Raw genomic sequence first — 17,762 nt, 5'->3', positions numbered from 1 at the left:
CCAGGGCAAGATGGCAGCATCCGCCAGGTGGTTTTTGGCTTCAAATAAGCACAATGAGAGTAGATGGAGGCCCGTGGCCCATCTTTATATCATTGGCGTTGACATATCTGTGCAAAATTGCTGCAAAGTCCACATATAAAAGGTCTGTTTTCATTCCAGCTCTAAAATCTATCAGCTGCCGTATGATTAGTCGGTTTAAACGTTTTTGATTTAGGACTAATGACCAGACGAAAACAAGAGTTAATATAGATTGGACAATTAATTGATTTATCAAAAGAATAATCAGCAGGTTATTTGATTATGAAAATAAAAGATAATTACAGCCTTAGTAGCAGTACAATTAGTACAAATGAAAATTGCCATCAGAACGCCTCTCTGAAAAACAGCCACCAATGACTTAAACTTTCTTTTATGTTTTGTAGCCACAACAAAAAAACATTTTAAACCTGTGCTACAACTAATTACCAAATGCCCCCTCACAGTGTTCTTTGTGAGGAGAAGAAAACAGTGTATGATTATTAGCAGCATCTGTTATCTACAACTGTCCTGAAGATGTTGTTAGGGGATCTTTCTTCCACTGATTAAGTTACTGAAACCATCTTATGGTGGCCGTACTTGTTCTGTTCAACTCACTGAAGGCCAATAAAGTGATGTCATTTTCAAAGGGCTTTGCAATTACAGCATGCGCACCTCCTCCAATGTGGGCATCTCAGATAAATCTTAAGCATCTAACCGAGTTTACACAGTTCAGCTCACAAGGAGCACGAGGGCATGGCTAGTGACATGCTAAAGATGCACTGCTGCTGAAGTATCTCATACAGCTGCAGCCCGTGTCAAGAGCTGTCTCCTCACTCTGAAGCTGAACTGGCTCCTCCACTGGAGCCCTTTTGATTATTTGCTCACCTTCTTCCCCTTTTTACATCAGCCCAACATGAATTTTTCAAATTAATACTTCTGATACACCTTTGTTACATGATGAAACATGATCTCACACAGGAACAAAAAGTGGATTTCCTGAAGACATCATACAACCTGATATGTCAACGTAACAAATGAGAACAGAAAGGGAGAAATCCCCCCACGGCCCCACCCCACCATCTTTTATCTTCCACAGCCTTTTACTACGGGGTCTCTAAGGGCCGCTTCTGCATGCGACTGTGGGAGATCAGGGCAGAGAAACAGCATATATCTTAAGTTCACATCTTACAAAAGGATTTCATATATTAATGCGGCTCCTGGGTAAACTCTCTTCCTCTCTCTTTAAGACATATCTCCACTAGCATGATGATGTGGTGTTTAAGCTAAAAAGGGGGAAAAAGGCTTATCAAAGCCTGCAGATTCTCCCAACTTCAGAGTGTGAGCAGGTCCACAGGTGTGCGCGTGAGATACCGATGGAATAGACCTGAAATTAAAACATAAATGTTTCATATCTGTGCTATCAATCTTCCCTGGTTTTGTGCGGCGGAATAACATCTCGAAAAAGCAGTTTGTTGTGCTCCTCAAATCAATTATGAGAATTTTACCAATGTCACGCTCAAGCAGCAATACTTTCACCCCCCCCAAAAAAATATGCAACAATATTATGATAATAATCCAAACTCTCTGGTTTTACACAAGATATTACATTCCTGCCCTGACAAACATCTGATGTTCTGAACGTAGCAACAAGACACAGATACAGCGTGAACTAATAACGCCTTCAGCCATAATTAACTGCAGAAGACAGAGCACCTGCTAGACTTGAACAAGTCAGAGTTTAGCTCACTCATTTGCCTTCACTTCCAAATCCTATGTGACGAATACGATTTAGATCTGCCAGGAGCAGCTGCTCACCCTCGGTGCCTTCCTCCCGCTTTCCTCCCGGGTTGTTTCCTGCCTCACCTCCAACATCAAAACATGCGAGTATAGGTTGACCTGAGGTCATTCAATAAAGGCTGGAATTACCCCCGGACTGCATAGAATATGTTTATCTTACTAGACAACACGCAGCCTAGATGTTTGCAGGTTTGACAGGTGGCACTAAATAAAGACTGAAACCTTTTTCATGCTGTTTAAACGATGATAAACGGTATCATAGTTGTTATTAACACTGGTAGGTTTTAAAATGTTCCTGCTTTACATAAAACAATACCGATATGGAGCCTTGTTGACTTCTCAACTGTTACTTCACAAATGCAAAATCGTGTACTCTGATCTTCCCCCCTGTTCATACCGACCTGCCTTCAAACATCCTCGCGAACAGATGCTATGAGTTGCATATTTCTAAACTGAACAAAGCATCATGAAAAATGGTAAATATGTTCTGAATTACCAGCATGTGTGTTTTGTAGCCTCAGGCTGTGCTTTCCCATATGTCTCATTCTCATTCATCCTAGAGTGTTTTCATAACCGGACAAAAAGGCAGAGCGCACAGTTAAAAAAATGATGCGTCTATCTGGTCCCATCCCGCCATTTTAGAGGAACTTACACTGATTTTATGGCGTTTTTAACCTCAGCCACAGGGAAATTCTGCTTTATTTTCAAATGATAATCAAACATGAACTCCTTTGTGAGCTATTAAGGTGATCAAAGCAGGAAATGCCTCTGTTGTGCTTGCTTTCTAACTCATATTATTAGTTATTTTACTATGTGTGTGTAAGTATGTCTGAATACCAAAGCCAGACTGATTTAATTAACACGTCCGACTATATTTGCAGCATAAAAAAAGAGATAAACAAGGAGAAAAAAAATGTACATTAGGTACGATTTCGACCTTCCCTGTACGAATACTATGACTCAACTTGTTCGCAGTCACAGCACCTCCAGCCACTCACTCCTCTCAAGGTTACAAGGGACAAAAACACTGGTAAGGATTCATTCGAGCACTGCAAAAACCAGGAGGTTTGTATCAAACATCTGCAAAACAAACCAGGAACTGTGCATTTCTACTGTTCCTTTGAGTAACGTTAAGCAACTTTTAAAGAGATATGATTATGATATAATGCCATCTTGATAGTGTGAATGTAAAGATATACAACAGCACAGCAGATACAGCCCGGTGACTAATCGCAGGGGAAACAACCAAGACAGCTACCTTACATCTGCATTCTTCTACTGCTCGCTGACAGGTTAAACAACAGCACATTAGCAGCAAGGAAATCAGAGCCTGACAGATATTAGATTTTTCAGACTGATTCCGATACCAGTTTTAGCCCCCCAAAAATAATCACTTATGACCACTATGGTGGCCGATACAGCGACTTTAGAGCAGGAATAATAAAATATTCCTTTTTAACATCTACCGTAGAATAATTTTGTGTAATGTACTTTGATAGCTGCTTATTTGAACATCAACATCTAACATTTAAATAATTTCTAAATCAATTGATGCATTGTTTTCTGCATTATCTGTTCTGTAAAAAAATATAAAATAAATATTATGGATAACGGAATGCATAGCGATATCAATATATCCGTTATAGGCCCATATCGGCCCGATAATATCATCCAGATATATATCGGTCAAGATCTTTTTCAATTTCTGCATGTACTTGAGTCAAGGTTTTTTTTTTTGTGTCACTGGTACTCTTTCAAACACCCAACCAATAACAAGAATGCCATTAGTTATCCCTATTATTACAAGACAACCAATATACTCTAAGTTTACTCTAAGCCAGGAAACAGCAAATGACTCCCACACAAAAACATTTTTTGTTACCATTAGACCAGAACACAAACATGATTAGACTCCACAACTTTTAAAGCAGACTGTGCAAAAGCCACTGTCCAGTTTGGTTATGTAAATGGTCATTATAAAGTAACTTATGTGGGGCAGTCTGGTGGCCTTAAGGGTTTCAGACACTGACCATGTAATCACAACATCCCCCAGCCGAGTCCAGCCAAGCCTCTCTCTCCCCTCATTTCCTGTCAGCTCCACTCTGTATGCTTTCTAACACAGGCCAGAATACTTTCCAAAAAAAGGTTTCGAATCCTCTACCAAAACATGTGGATTTTTTAGGAGACATAATACCTGACAGAGGTAATGATAAATATAATAAAGAAAGAAAGGCTCACAACAAGCCGGAGTGGCCCGCCAATTAAATAAGCGAGGACAGATGTGGAACAAGTTTAGAGAAGTTTGCAGTGGCTGTGCACACTAAGGCCACACAACACAGGGAAAATGATGATTGGATGTCAGAGCTTAAAATGTCACTGTTCACTTCTCGGGGAAGAGGTGCTGTCAAAGCTGAAGAGAACGACACAAGCCTGACAAACGTGACCTATAGCCTACAAAGAGTGTGATGTGATATAATCTTTCATGTACAGATTATATGGAGCTGCAAAACTTGTTGTATCTATTTATAGAGATACAAAACAGAAGTGGCCTGCAATCAAATATGGTAATTTTACATGGCTGATTCTGCATACTACTTGGTATGCTTCAAGGAACCCTGTTACTTTACTCCAGTTAATACAGTGGCCAACAGAATTCAACATTTTGACATTATGTAGACATAATTGTGGGCAAAACTTTGGCAGCTTTAATATATAAAGAAAAAGAGACATGACCTTTTTCTTCTGGGTGACAACACTACTTAGAAATCAATAAGTCAGTTGCAATACAGAAGAAACAGAGGCCTTAGCGGGAGGTCATCAAGTTAAATCAAATAAAGATCTTCGTAAGTATAATTAAAAAACACACGAGGAATTTAACTCATTGCTGCTGCTGCTGCTCTCAAAGTACAAAGCATTGATCCAACAACTGCTCCATTTATGTGTAAGTACATTTCTATGTGCAACACTCCCTCAAACGCTATATACGCTGTCAAGCTGTCACGCAGTCGCTCATTCAAAATGTCAAGCTTGAAGTTTTCTAACTGCTCTGGATTCTGCATCAAAGTATTTTCGTGTCATCGCGCGTTCGAGGAGCTCTTTAGCTCGCTTCTAGAAACTCTCCTCGACAGATGTGTGGAAGTTTCGCGACGCCATCAGCGGTCATTTCACTGTCAAGAACCTTGTCTTCAATCTATTATCGCTGATTCACAACAGAAGCGCCACCATATGTCTTTATTGCAGTTATTCCCCTAACAGAATAATACAGCAGAGAGGGGCAGCAAAAGTGCAAAAAATATGATGGGTGTATTTTTTTGTTATCAAAGGTATGCGTGTCTTTTTTTATATAATGGTAAATAACTCATTTCTAGTCCAGTAGAAATGCTAAACTCCTAAGCCCATTTGGAGGAGTAAAGCCTCCATCACTGAGCTGTTCTGAAAAGTGTCCAGAAAGCTCTGAGTGCCCTAATAAAAACAGAGCAGCCACATTACTGCAAACTTTGCGGTTGAAAGAACTGTGAGGAATATAAAGTGAGGTCCACTCCCCAACAAGAAGCACATTTTCTCACCTCTATTCCACTTGAGCATAAGAAAATGATTATTTAAACAGATCTCAGATTTACATTAGTGGTTTTATCCTACACAGATCTGCAGAGTTCAGAGTGACCTTATTACATTTTGCCACCTAAAGTTAAACATATTTGTTTTTTGAAATCCTTAACAATAGTATAACATGCACTCTTTAATTTCTCGCTGGCATATCTGGATATAACCACTTACTTAGGAGAAATCCCAGACAAATATAATTTCAGCCGTCCAATCCATCACTACAGACACCTCTCAGAAATGACTGGAATCTTTAATTATTTATCTATAGATGAATTTCAAACGGCAAGTATAATCCACAATAGTTCAAAGTTTTCATAAATAAGCATGTGAGTGTCTGCGTAATCAATTGCCTTATTTATGCAATGAAATCCAGACGATTCCTTCGAGCAAAGCATGTATTTATAACGGCAATAGATTGCTGCTGCGCTGCTACAATTAGATAATCAAATTATTTTACACTGCAGTAACAATTAGTGTCAATAGCGTCATTTGAGCTTTAAATTTACTGACAAAAACAGAACTCTGTTTGTGACAAGCGGGCGATATTTTGGGGGGGAAAGTGTTGTTTTTCACACCAGCAGTATCAGTACATCAGGCGTGATACAATGCAATGTCTGCTGGGTCAAACAACAGCGAGGCAGCGGGCCTGAGACAGCACGCCCTTCAGTGGAACATGAGATATGTGCACAGTGCACATGTGGCCGCAGCGAAGAAGGGGGGCGTGTCAGCCCCATTCATCCAGAGAAGTGAAAGTGAACACATAATATTCACCCTGGAGTTGTGTTTTATTGCCAAGCTTAGCATTGAAGGGACCATCATGCATTTAGCCTTTATGCATGACCTTGATCCACACCGCCTGTTAACTTTAGGAGGTGTTCCCCACGCAAAAGGCCTCAGGCGGTTAAAAAACAGTCACACAGTTATGTCAGCATGCAGGAGAGAGCAAACACAAAAACAAGAAATAGTACTGGTATAAGAGTGTAGATGAAATTAACTCACCGTCTTTGAGTCTAATTCATGGTGTTGTTGAGCTAAGACTTTATCTACACTGGCAGCATCTGTAAACGTAACAAACCCAAATCCTCTGCAAGACAAAAGACACAGACAAAAACAACAATGTTAATATGCACAAATCAAAATAAACAAAAAATTACATTTTTGTATATGCAGGTGCTAAAAAAATATTTTGACTCGCAACATCAAACTGCATGAGAGCAGTCATAATATTCATATGACCTTAATATTGTTACAATATTTATCTTTCAATGTTAATCCACATTTTAAACGTCCTATGGCAGATTAGAAACAGTGAGTGAGGACACTGCTGCTCATAATTTGCTATGTAACAATGTGAGACGACACTACACCAACATTGTGGTGCAGTCACAAAGTCAATGTCAAATTGCATTCGGCTGCAGCTTTACAGCAGTGAGCATTTAAGCTTATCTGGCTTGCTGTGAAACCACACGCAGGCGCGCGCACACAGGGACACACACGAACACATGCGCGCGCGGACACAGAAACACACATACACGCTGGATTAACACTAAACACGGACAAAGTAAGCGATATCGCTACATGCAGTGGCAAGGAAAAGTAGGAAAGCCGTGTATTTACCTTGAGCGTTTTGTCGTGGGGTCTCTCATCACCATACATTCTCTTATTTCTCCGAATTTACTAAAATAGTCTCTAAGGCTGTCTGTGGATAGAGAAAATATGTCGGGTCATTTGACAGAAACATATGGGCACATGCTGTTGTCACTGTATTTCAAAAACACCCCGCGATGCGCATAGGGGTCGAATAGAGGACTTCAGATGGACGGAGATCAAAAATAACATCGTGCGCACACACTAGTGAGATATCCCATACAGTACACTACTGCACAGTGCACATTCGCACATACACCGTCAGCAGCTCCACCGAGCACTCAGTCACAGCGACAAAACAACAAGAAATACTGGATACGCTGTAAAAGAGAATAACAGTCTCACCTGGTGAGGTTTGCCAGCTGAGGCCACCGATAAACATTTTACTGTAAGGGGAAAACACAACAGAAGTGAGTCCAGATGTCAGTTCGGCCATTTTGACGACTAACTACTTCTAAAAGCGACCTTAAAGGATAAAGGAAGACTATGAAAACACATTCGCGCTTGGTAATTACAGTCTATCTACATGAAAGGGGGAGGCCACTCTCGCTACAAAGCTCAGGTCTTTAAAACTGCATCTGGAAAGAGACCCGTGCACGGTTTAAGTGCGTACTGTGGGGACGAATCCAGCACGGCAGTCGAAGTCCTCTCCAAGATGTTGTAACATGAAAAAAATCGTACCTAAGGATTAAATTTAGAAAGATTCTTACCCCGGGTCATGTTGTGAATCATTTAGGCTTCCGGATGTGGCTTGACTCCCGTCTCCTTCCATATCTATTTCAAACTATAGGCTGGGACTACAGTCACAGTGACAGACACACACAGATACGGCAGGAGATATGCAAAGCCCCGCTATGAGAATATTACTGAGCCGGGAATGAAAGCGTCACACGTGGGATCAGCTCAGCCCCCTGCTCCCTCCTCCCTCTCTCGGCATGCTCTACCTTGGCCCACAGGGGGCGGAGCCTGCCTCTGTCACCTAACCAATCCAATTGACGTCAATTCAGGCAATCTGCAAACCAATCCTCCGATTTGTCATTTAATTAAGCAATAAGCCACTAGAGGTGAAAGTGGGTTATTGCTCATCTAAGTCAGTGGACACACACAAATAAAATAAAAAATACTTTGTCTAAGAAGTGTTGTTTTAAACAAATAATGTTTACATGTTGTTATTAAGCTGAAGAGTAAACATTTACCACGCAGAAACGCGATTATTTTGTATTGATTATGGTAAAATGTTATTCTTCCGCCGTGCAATATAGTCCCTTAGACAGGAGCAAAAAGTAGGGCAAATTTAATTTGCATGTAAATATTTAAATTACCCTGATTGCTATGGCACACAAGTGTTTCATAAGGAAAAAAAGGGAAGTCCCATTCAGCTAAAAGTTGCATGCAATGTGGTATTGCAGCACCAGTGGGTTGACAACTTCTTATATTTAAAAATAAATATGTGATGTTTATAATATTATTATTATTTGCACACAAAAATACAATTATTGAGTGTTTAATCCTCAGAAAAAGTTTATATATTAAACGGTAGCGAACTATATCATACCAACAATATCCAAATGAAACATTTTGCCTTTAAGGTGATTCTTGGTAAGTTTATTTAAATGTGTTTTGTCTTAGAGGGTGCAAACTTACTGGGCTTCTGACTTTAAACATGACCAGTATAAGCGTGCTACAGCACCAAGTCTTTATCTGTCAACAATGTTATGATAATGTTTCACTGAAAATGTTCAGTAGTAGCTGCAGAGTATGCAGATTAAGAAATACAAGGGGTCCACTTTCACTCTGTGATACGGGCTGATTATTACAGAAACTCTCCTGAGCCATAAAACCTGTGTTCACGCTGGTTTAAATCCTGCAGAAAAAAGTCCCTGAGCAACTCACTGGGTATCTGTAGCTGACCCCGATGTCTGACCTTTAACTGCTATATTCATTATGAAAGCCAACAAAGACTTTTCCTGTGGGGATCAATAAAGTATAGTACGCATACATGCGGTGGAGTAATTATAGATCTTTTTCATGTAGATGACCCGTAATGAGCTTCCAGGCCTGCCCTCTGCACCGAGTGTGAGGAGATAAGCTGCCTCTGCCCCCTCGTGACCCCGAAGAAAGAGGAAGAAGCAGGGTAATGAATGAATGAATGAATAAAATGAACATGCGTGATATTTGCCGTGGGAAAAATACTTTTTGATGTATATTATCTGCACAGCATGCTTTTAGTAGAACATAAGGAATATCTCTTTTAAATGACGGACGATAAATTCTATATAAATGCAGTTTTCATTCAACGTCGCATGAGAATACTTAGACTAAACATTGCAGGAAACGTGACTTGTGATCTTATTTCATTATTGGCATTCAGTGCAGTTTTTTGAATGGGCCTGTGTGTGCTCACTGTTCAGTGTAGCACCAGAGGGAATGTCTTATCTGGCCAGGCAGCATGTTTTTGAAACAAAGACTTAGATAAAACCCAAATAACAACACTTTTGGCAATTTAACAGTTGAAACTCAGTCATTAGTGAAGGGATACTCCACATTACAGCTGTTTGAACCACTAAAATAAAAGGTATAGAAGCAATAAGTGGTAGCGTAGGAGTCCTATTCTTCAAAGCACTATTGTTCTGTCCAATGCAATCTGCCAAAAGATTGTTTTATATTTTCTGTAATGTTTGCCTCCATCCTACAGCTTCTGCCTCAAATGTGAATGTATGAAAATCGCATCCACTCATGCAGCCGCAGACAGAGAGAGAAAGAAGAGAGAGGGAGGATATAAATTGATGCCGAAGCCGAGCTCCGAGGAACAACAGGCTTTAAAGCCCATCACAAGGTGTGCAAAAATCACAGTGGATTTAACACATGAAGAGAAGGTTCTGTTTTATGCTCAAATAAAAAAACACCGGGGTCCCGGGTTTTCACAGTGCGGTTGTGAATTATTCTGCGTTTTACACATTGTTGTCATAGCCATCCTATTCATTGTTAGACCGTGGAGAGAGCAGAGTCAAACGTGACAGAGACGGTGCATTAAAGGTGCGACGTTTTACAATATCTGATCAAGGTTGTGAACAAGGTTTGAACCCAAAACAGGCCGATGCGAGAGCAGACATGCCTTATTATATCTGAGATCAAAACAGGGCACTACAGTCAACTAGCATATCATATGTTAGCAAATATCTTCAGTATTTCACGGGCAAAGCTACTTCAAGGTTTGGGTTTGTATTTCTCTTTCTACAATGATTGAAGGAGAAACATGTATAGATTTTTAAATTAGCCTTTAATCTGAGCAGCCACCACTGCCTGATAAAAAGTGCCTAAGATGTTTTTTCTTCTTTTAGCAACTTTAGCTGCTCTGACAGCCATGCTGTTGGAGCGGTTAAGAGTTTAGTGAGGGGGAAAAAGAAGGGTTATATTACAGCTAAGTGTGTACCAACACATTTACTTGAAAGTGATGCTGATCGCACGGTAAAATCCTCGCGGCTTGGCAATGTGTGGAAAGGTGACAGCTGCTGAAGACTTTTAAGACAATGACGTGAGGAATTATTTCAAGAAGTGGACCCATTTTTATATCCTGCACGCTTTAAAGTCATCTGTTTTCAATCATAACAATTCACCATTTGCTTTCTATGCAAAAGTTGAGTGAAACTGTAGCCTGCCTTCAGTGCTGAAAGATGAACCTCTTCTCAATAGAGAGGAAACCCGGCGTGCAAAAATGCTTGTAACTAACCGAGCCTTTGCATGAAAACTGGAGGATTTGGGGATTGAGGGTGAAGTAAAATTGATAGTGTGTGAAAGAGCCGAGGGGAAAGAGAAAGCGAGAGAAGCGACAGACTCAGCGGCAGTGTTATGAGATGCTGTTTTGAGAAGAGGCATCCTGTTTCCTGTTGCAGTAATCGTTTCGCACCCTCGCAATCTGCCCTTGACCTTGGGGAAACTGTCGTGCATTTCTGTAAATCATCTGTGCATGAAACACAGAACAATGTTTATCTTTAAGCACCTTGAGACAGAAGTAATGATCTTGGTAACATGTGGTTGTATTCCTTGAAAAGGACACTTGAAGTCTTATCACAACATCAGCATGTGTTTTACGCACGCACTGACATGTGAGAGAGTCCAACGTGTATTGATTCAAGACCAAAAGAGAGATCAGGCACATGAATCTGTTACGGATATTACTGAAACTCTCCAGAGATGCTAATTTAATCCTTCATATTTTGTGAATGATTCCATATTGATCAGTGTGGATTGAGAAATCTGTGCTGTGCCCAGGAGGGCCTATTACACAGAAATCCAGAATCCGGAGGGAAGCTGTGCACAAGGCTGCACAAGTGAACAAATTGTCTCCCTCTAGTGTCCTCTTCTCCTTTCTGCTTCGTCTTTGCTGGGCTTAAGCACCTCTCAGAGTGCAAGGGAGGGAGCCAAACCGACACATGCATAATTGACAGGCCTATTTCAGGAATTAGCCACCCACCAAACTGCACGTCTACCTGCTCTTTCATCTTGCCTGGAATAACTCAGCATCCTATCAAAGTCTATTCCGGCCATATAGGAGTATTTAATCATAAACTGATGGGTTTAATAAAGAAAATTCCTGTCCTCATTATTGATCTGCATGTTTTACAAAAGGGTGGATGTGTTTTAACCTCGCTGACTAATCATGAGGATTGCTGGCAACGTGTACAAGCTTGGTACAATTGTCAGCCCATAGAGAAAGTGTTTGAAGTCAGATCAGTAGGCAGGATGTTCGGGTGATGAGTGATTTCTCTTCCCCCATTATGCCCTCTGTAACTACGCAGATGAGTTAATTAAACTGAGCCAGAGGCTACGCACTAGCATTCCAGGTAGATGTGCTGCTGTGATATTCAGACATCCCCGTTATTAAAAAAATGAACTGTAATATTAAGTTTTTAAGTATCTAAAATGCACAAGGCTCCAAAAATTATCCTTGCAAATTTAAAACATGCAATATTTCCTTGAGCTAAGGGCCAAAAAGCACCTCAAGGTAGCATAAAGTAGCTCGTAGTAGCTCACACCTTTTCACACAGTTTTACAAAATACGTTGCCTATGCATGCAGATTTAGCGCAACAATCTCTCTATCTTGCAAATGTGCATTTGTGACCTCACTCTTAAAAGCCCATTTGCATGGTGGGGCTCTTCAGACCAATCAGGCTCCAGCACAAGTGGAAGATGACGACATCATTTACCTGCTCCACTGGGCTGGGAGATAAGCTCGTGCCCCTGCTGCTCCCCGGGATGTTCTGTCTGCCTGTTTGGACGACTCAGGAGAGAGAGCTGTGTGTTACAGATGATGACGAGTGGCATTAAAGCAGCGCGAGGAGACATCCCATCACCTGTACAGTCAGCAGAGGGGAGAGAGATGTGCGTGTTGGCCTTTTGGAGAGCTCTGTCAAGGCAGAGGAAGTGGTAGTCCTATTTTCCCCACACTCAGGCTGAATGTGAAACTGTCCCTGTCTTGTACGTATTTTTGGGGGTGGGATCCTAAATACTGCATTGTTTTTAAAGTCTGACGATGATATAGCCTCTGGGAGCGATGAGAGACTTTTAGGGGCTTCCTGCATAGCCAGTGATTAGCAATGACGTATTTTCAGCCAAGACTTCCTCCTTCTAGCGTTGCTGTTGTTCGGTCGGAGTTAAGATACGACGTCTAAGAGCGGATGTTAGCTGCACCTGCATGTCTGTTTGTGTAGATTAAAAAAGCTAAATCATTGGCAGAGCACCCCTGGTGGGATTCAAGAGTTGTATTATGAACTATGCATGTACAATAAATCACTCTTTGTTACATTTATGACTAAGTTGGGTGCACACAATTTAGTGAACAGTCTGTCACATGGTTCAATTCGCTGTCACATGATCTAGTTTTCAAAGTAATACTTACCTTTTTCCTCTGTTTTGTTAGTCTGAGCTCTCCTGGCAAAAGCACCTGAAAAACCCTGCCATTTAAGCCCCGCCCACAGGAAGTGGGAGAGACCAACAAGGGGATTGAAAGAGGGGGAACTTTTTTTGTTTATTTTTTTACAGGATAGAAATTTAATTATTTGTAATAGTTCATTTTGACAGTTTACTCATGTTCATATCTCAATGTTTAATTTTGAAGCGAGTTTAGCTTCCCCTTGTGTCTGTTTTGGAATAGTCCATTATGTATAAAACTCCACGTGGGTCAATTTGGAATGAGGTCTGTTTAATTGTGTTGAAGTCTTCCTTCTTTATTGCTTAGTTGACCTCCTTTTTGACTTATTTTTGCTGATATCTTTATTTTATCTTAAAGCTCCTGTGAGGAGGTTTTGGCGCCCCCTGTGGACAAAGCTGTACCTCTGATCTCTTTGCTGATTTTGTCCTGCTGACTTTAAATTTTTGCCCTGGAAAATGTAAACAAAAGCAGCATGCAGGCAATCGCTTCATCTGACACCTACCCCCCCTCCCACCAGCAATTTCAGGCAATAATCAGTCTTGTCGCTGATGGTCGGGTTTGCTTTTGTAGGTCACATACAGTCATCAGAATTAATTTCAGTCTGTTTTACCAGCGATTAAAATACCATAAATGTTCTTTTTTATTACACCTCTGTCCTTTCCCCTTCTTGCTTGGTCCCTCACAATGCACAATTTTTGGCTTTGTCCTTTCACTCACACATGACTATAAATTCTGCCGACACATCAGTGCTATTGGCTGCTGTAAACGGCCATCGCTATCTGCAGCGAGTCCTTCCTCGTTATCTTTTATGTAAATATGTAAAATAATATAGCACAGGAACTTTTAACCGTGTTTTGTTTAAACCCTGCTCAGGACAGCTGTGCACGATGCTCCCTTCATCACGCAACATCACAGAACATGTTGATAAGACACGCTCTTGCATGCTGACAATTGAATTTGTGGTTGCTTTAGTTTACTAGTAAACATCAGCCTGGGGATTTGTAGCCCAAAGAAATATGATTCCTAATTTTGCTCACTTTCTTTATTCAAATGCTTTTATTTTCTATGTCTTCACGAGGCTGCAGAATCAGGCCTCTCAGGACACCAGCTACACGCTGCTCTCTGTCGTTCGGGTCATTCTTTGTTTTTCTACCAATTCTCCCTCCTTCCCTTTTTACTCTATTTTCTCCCCTAACTGGCTGCCACCATATATTCTCTCAGTTGCCAACCACTTCTTATTCTGCAACCACTGACCTTAACAGTGACCTTGCCTTGTCTGTGCCATTGAGACGAGCGCCAGAGATACCATATCCTCAGCTTCCCCCCACTACGCTGCAGGCTACAGTTTTTGCCTGTCTCATCAGTCTTCGGGCTGCTCGAGTACGCCTTGTTATTTTTTCCCACATTCTTACACATTTTGCTTTTCAGCTGATCACTGCCCGGACTGGAAAACATTGCTCTCGGCACAAAGGGATGCCGAGCCTTGGCATATAGACCCGAGCTGTCAATACAGATTAGGTTTATCAGATAAACTTTATCTGCAACATTGGAGCGTCCTTTGGTTGGGGAGCAGCCTAATTCTGGGCTACAATTGATACTGTGACGCAGGCTCTGAGGAGGTCGAAATTGGCAGCCATTGTTTCAGCCATAAGCAGGCTGTAGAGGTCTTTTCAAGGGATTCAACTCTTTGCACCAGCATGTATGTGAGCGATGGTCTGTTATGTTGATCCCAACAGGCAACACATACGTGTACATAACGACTGTAGATTGCTGGTTATCTGTGATGCTTTTGCATTATTTCCTTGTCAAGAACAAGTTTCCTTTGATTTCCATCAATCGGGCTGCATGGTGGTGCAGTGGTTAGCGCTGTCGCCTCACAGGTAGAAGGTTCTTGGTTCGAATCCCAGTTTAGACGTATAGGGGGCCTTTCTGTGTGGTGTTTCTCCTCGTGCCTGTGGGTGCTCCGGCTTCCTTCCACAGTCCAAAGACATGCTCGTTAGCTTCATTCATTGATTGTGATTGAATGGCGACCAGTCCAGGTGTAACCCCGCCTCTCGCCCGATGGCAGCTGGGATAGGCTCCAGTCTCCCCGCAACGATGTGCTGGGAGAAAAATATAATTCAATGAGTCCTGTAACTGTTTTTTTTTTGTCCATCCATCCATCCGTTATCTGTATTGCTTATCTTGTTCAGGGTCGCGGGGCGCTGGAGCCAGCAGCTGTCACTGGGGGGGAGGTGGGGTAGACCTTGGACTGATCGCCAGTCAATCACAGGAGACAGACAAACTTTCACACTCACACCTACGGGCAATTTCAGAGTCACCAATGATCCTAACCAGCATGTGGGACTGTGGGAAGAAGATGTAGGACCAGGAGGGAACCCACGCATGCACAAAACTCCTCACAGAAAGGCCCACTGCGTCCGAACCAGGGTTTGAACTTGGAACATTCTAGCTGTAATTATCTATTTTATTCTTTATTTTAGTTTTTAGGGTTTTTTCCAGAGAAAGAAATAAGTCCTATCACATTCAGAACTGCGTTGATTCTTTCTTGAGGGAGGACCCTGACTATCTCCCTGTGCCATAATGTTGCTTTACTTCATCTTCTTAACGGTTGTTTGAGCAGTTTTCTGTCCTTGTCAAGCCTCACATCCTTTGTGTTGGCTAACATTGTTTATAAGTGTGTGATTAAAGACAGGCATCTCTTGGCTGGCACATAAAAGTCCCATAAATCCCCTTAAAATTCAATAAAAATAAAATATATATATAAAATAAAAGTGCTCATAGTTATAACATTTTACTCCAAATCTGAACATTTGTTGCATGTTTGGTGTGTTAAAATATCAAGTCCTCTAATTGCTGCAATTGTTTTGTGCATTCTAAACAAAGGTACGTCCTCTTTAATATTCTGCGTAAGGGGCTATGTTGTTTCCCAAGTATCGTCTGTGACTAATGTTTCAGGACGAGCAGTCATTTCTGTCCCACCACCACCAGAGGGCACTTTGATTACATGTAATCAGAGGACGGACTGATGTCATTTGTGTTTATGTGTCTCTGTCCTCGTGTGTGTTCATGGAGGTGGCTCTAAAAAGAGACAGCCTCTCGTGTTTTCCTTTTAGGAGTGGTGAGTGGAATAATCACACACAGGTTCAGCACCTACACAGCGGTGGCCTTCTGACTGCTCTTACTGCAGGGAAAGATTACAGAAGGGAAACAGCTAAAAGGCTGTTTTCTGGACTCCCTGTTATTTCTGTAAACAGCCGCAGAAAAGAGGTTCAGCTCCAAACTGAGTCCAAGAACCTGTCAGCATGTTGTCGAGCCAGCTCTGTGATCTCGTAGCGATCGTACTCACAGACACACAGATGTATAAAGAAAAAACTTTTTGCACAATCCCCATGATTGCCTGCGTTAATATTGCAATAAACTTTTTAAAAGCCTTTCTGTGAGATGATACATGAGGCCTATGGGGAATTAAATGCATGAGAACACAAGAGGTCAGAGGGGTCACCGGGTATAAAGAAGTACACTGGCTGCGAGTCTTATTGAGTGTGGCTGAAAGAAAGAAAGCAGCTCACTTACAACAAGCCGGAGTGGAGAGCTGAAGAGGGGAGGCATGGCAGCAGTAAATGATGCTAGCCCTCTACACCTTGTCAGTTATTAGGAGAAGCCTGAGGAGAAATCTGACATTGCTTTGTGTTGTCTACTGAGAAAATAATTGGCAAGCAGGCCGGCTCACTGCTGGCACCTACAGAACTTGGAAAAGAAGTTCTGCAGCTGAAAGGAGGCAGCAAGATGAGTTATATTTATATAATTTACCTCTTATGGAGATGGATCTGCTTATAAGTGAGAATATATTAAAGCTGCAACACTGAAGGAAGCGCAATGTTGATGTTTGTGAGCGAATACAGGACTATAAAAAGACCTCAATAAAACAGAAATGATGCAACATGAGTTCAGAGTCTTGCACTTCATCTTTGTCTTTTCATGTCCCAGAAAAAAGCTTTTAATTTGAAAACTATCTTAGCTGGATGGTTGACTGTACCCAGAATTAGCAGATCTATATGACAAACATGATTGAAATATGAATTTTGGAACTAACAAGTGATTAAATGATGGCGAAAGTGAAAGGAGGAACCGATGGGGGAAATGAAAACCGAGTTAACTTTCTTTCACCAACCGCAAGTTTTGCTTCTGTTGTGTCTTCTGTTTCTAAGCTATCAATACACATTTTGTATCTAGCAGGTGCTTCAGTTGTCAGCATGAAGGCTGGTGTGCAGATTACGTCATCGGTTATTTGTTCACTCTTTTTTTTTACTTTATCAGCAAATCTTAAGAATCGCTCCTTTCTCTTATATTGTACTTCTGTTGTCTTATTCCACGTGACTTTTTGGTCGCTTACTCAGCTGCGATCCCTGGCCCGCTTGGCATTACATTAGATGTTTATCAATTACAATGTGTTCTTTCGGTTCTAAGTCACCTGTTCACCGGGCTCACACTCCCCTGTGCCACACCGGAAGGAGCCCTTGCCTCTCACAGATGTTTTTGCTCATGCTTTCACTTCTCCTCAGGATATCTATAAACTCACGAGAGAGAGCATGTATTATTCTGGCCTGGTCTCTGTTTAGCAAAATATATCTGCATGCAGCAAAAAACGTATAGAGTCAATGTCCATTAAACAACAGATAAGAAGATGTATTTTTCTGGTGTGATTAACTGTGATGAGTTCGATTTTAACCTTTGTGAGTATCGATCAAAAGTAACTCA

The 17,762-nt window shown here is 41.3% G+C and overlaps 1 protein-coding gene across 3 annotated transcripts in view; it reads right to left on the bottom strand.

Moving 5' to 3' along the window:
- Positions 1-7,923, bottom strand: part of LOC138595947 (RNA-binding protein Musashi homolog 2) — a 292,330-nt gene extending 284,407 nt beyond the window's left edge. For all 3 annotated transcript variants that reach the window (XM_069667486.1, XM_069667503.1, XM_069667495.1), the window contains exons 1-4: positions 7,779-7,923; positions 7,414-7,454; positions 7,039-7,120; positions 6,421-6,505 (exon numbers count right to left, since the gene is read on the bottom strand). In XM_069667486.1, coding sequence (XP_069523587.1) covers positions 6,421-6,505; positions 7,039-7,120; positions 7,414-7,454; positions 7,779-7,840 — 270 coding nt within the window. In that variant the 5' untranslated portion in view covers positions 7,841-7,923. The remainder of the gene's footprint in view (positions 1-6,420; positions 6,506-7,038; positions 7,121-7,413; positions 7,455-7,778) is intronic.
- Positions 7,924-17,762: the final 9,839 nt, after the last annotated feature.

This window comes from Semicossyphus pulcher, unplaced genomic scaffold (assembly GCF_022749685.1).
Source record: "Semicossyphus pulcher isolate SPU_LCO1_2020_fin unplaced genomic scaffold, fSemPul1.0.p SCAF_10, whole genome shotgun sequence".
Taxonomy (NCBI): Eukaryota; Metazoa; Chordata; class Actinopteri; order Labriformes; family Labridae; genus Semicossyphus; species Semicossyphus pulcher.
Note: the sequence above shows the minus strand (reverse complement) of the source record. Positions and strands in the feature narration are given on the sequence as shown.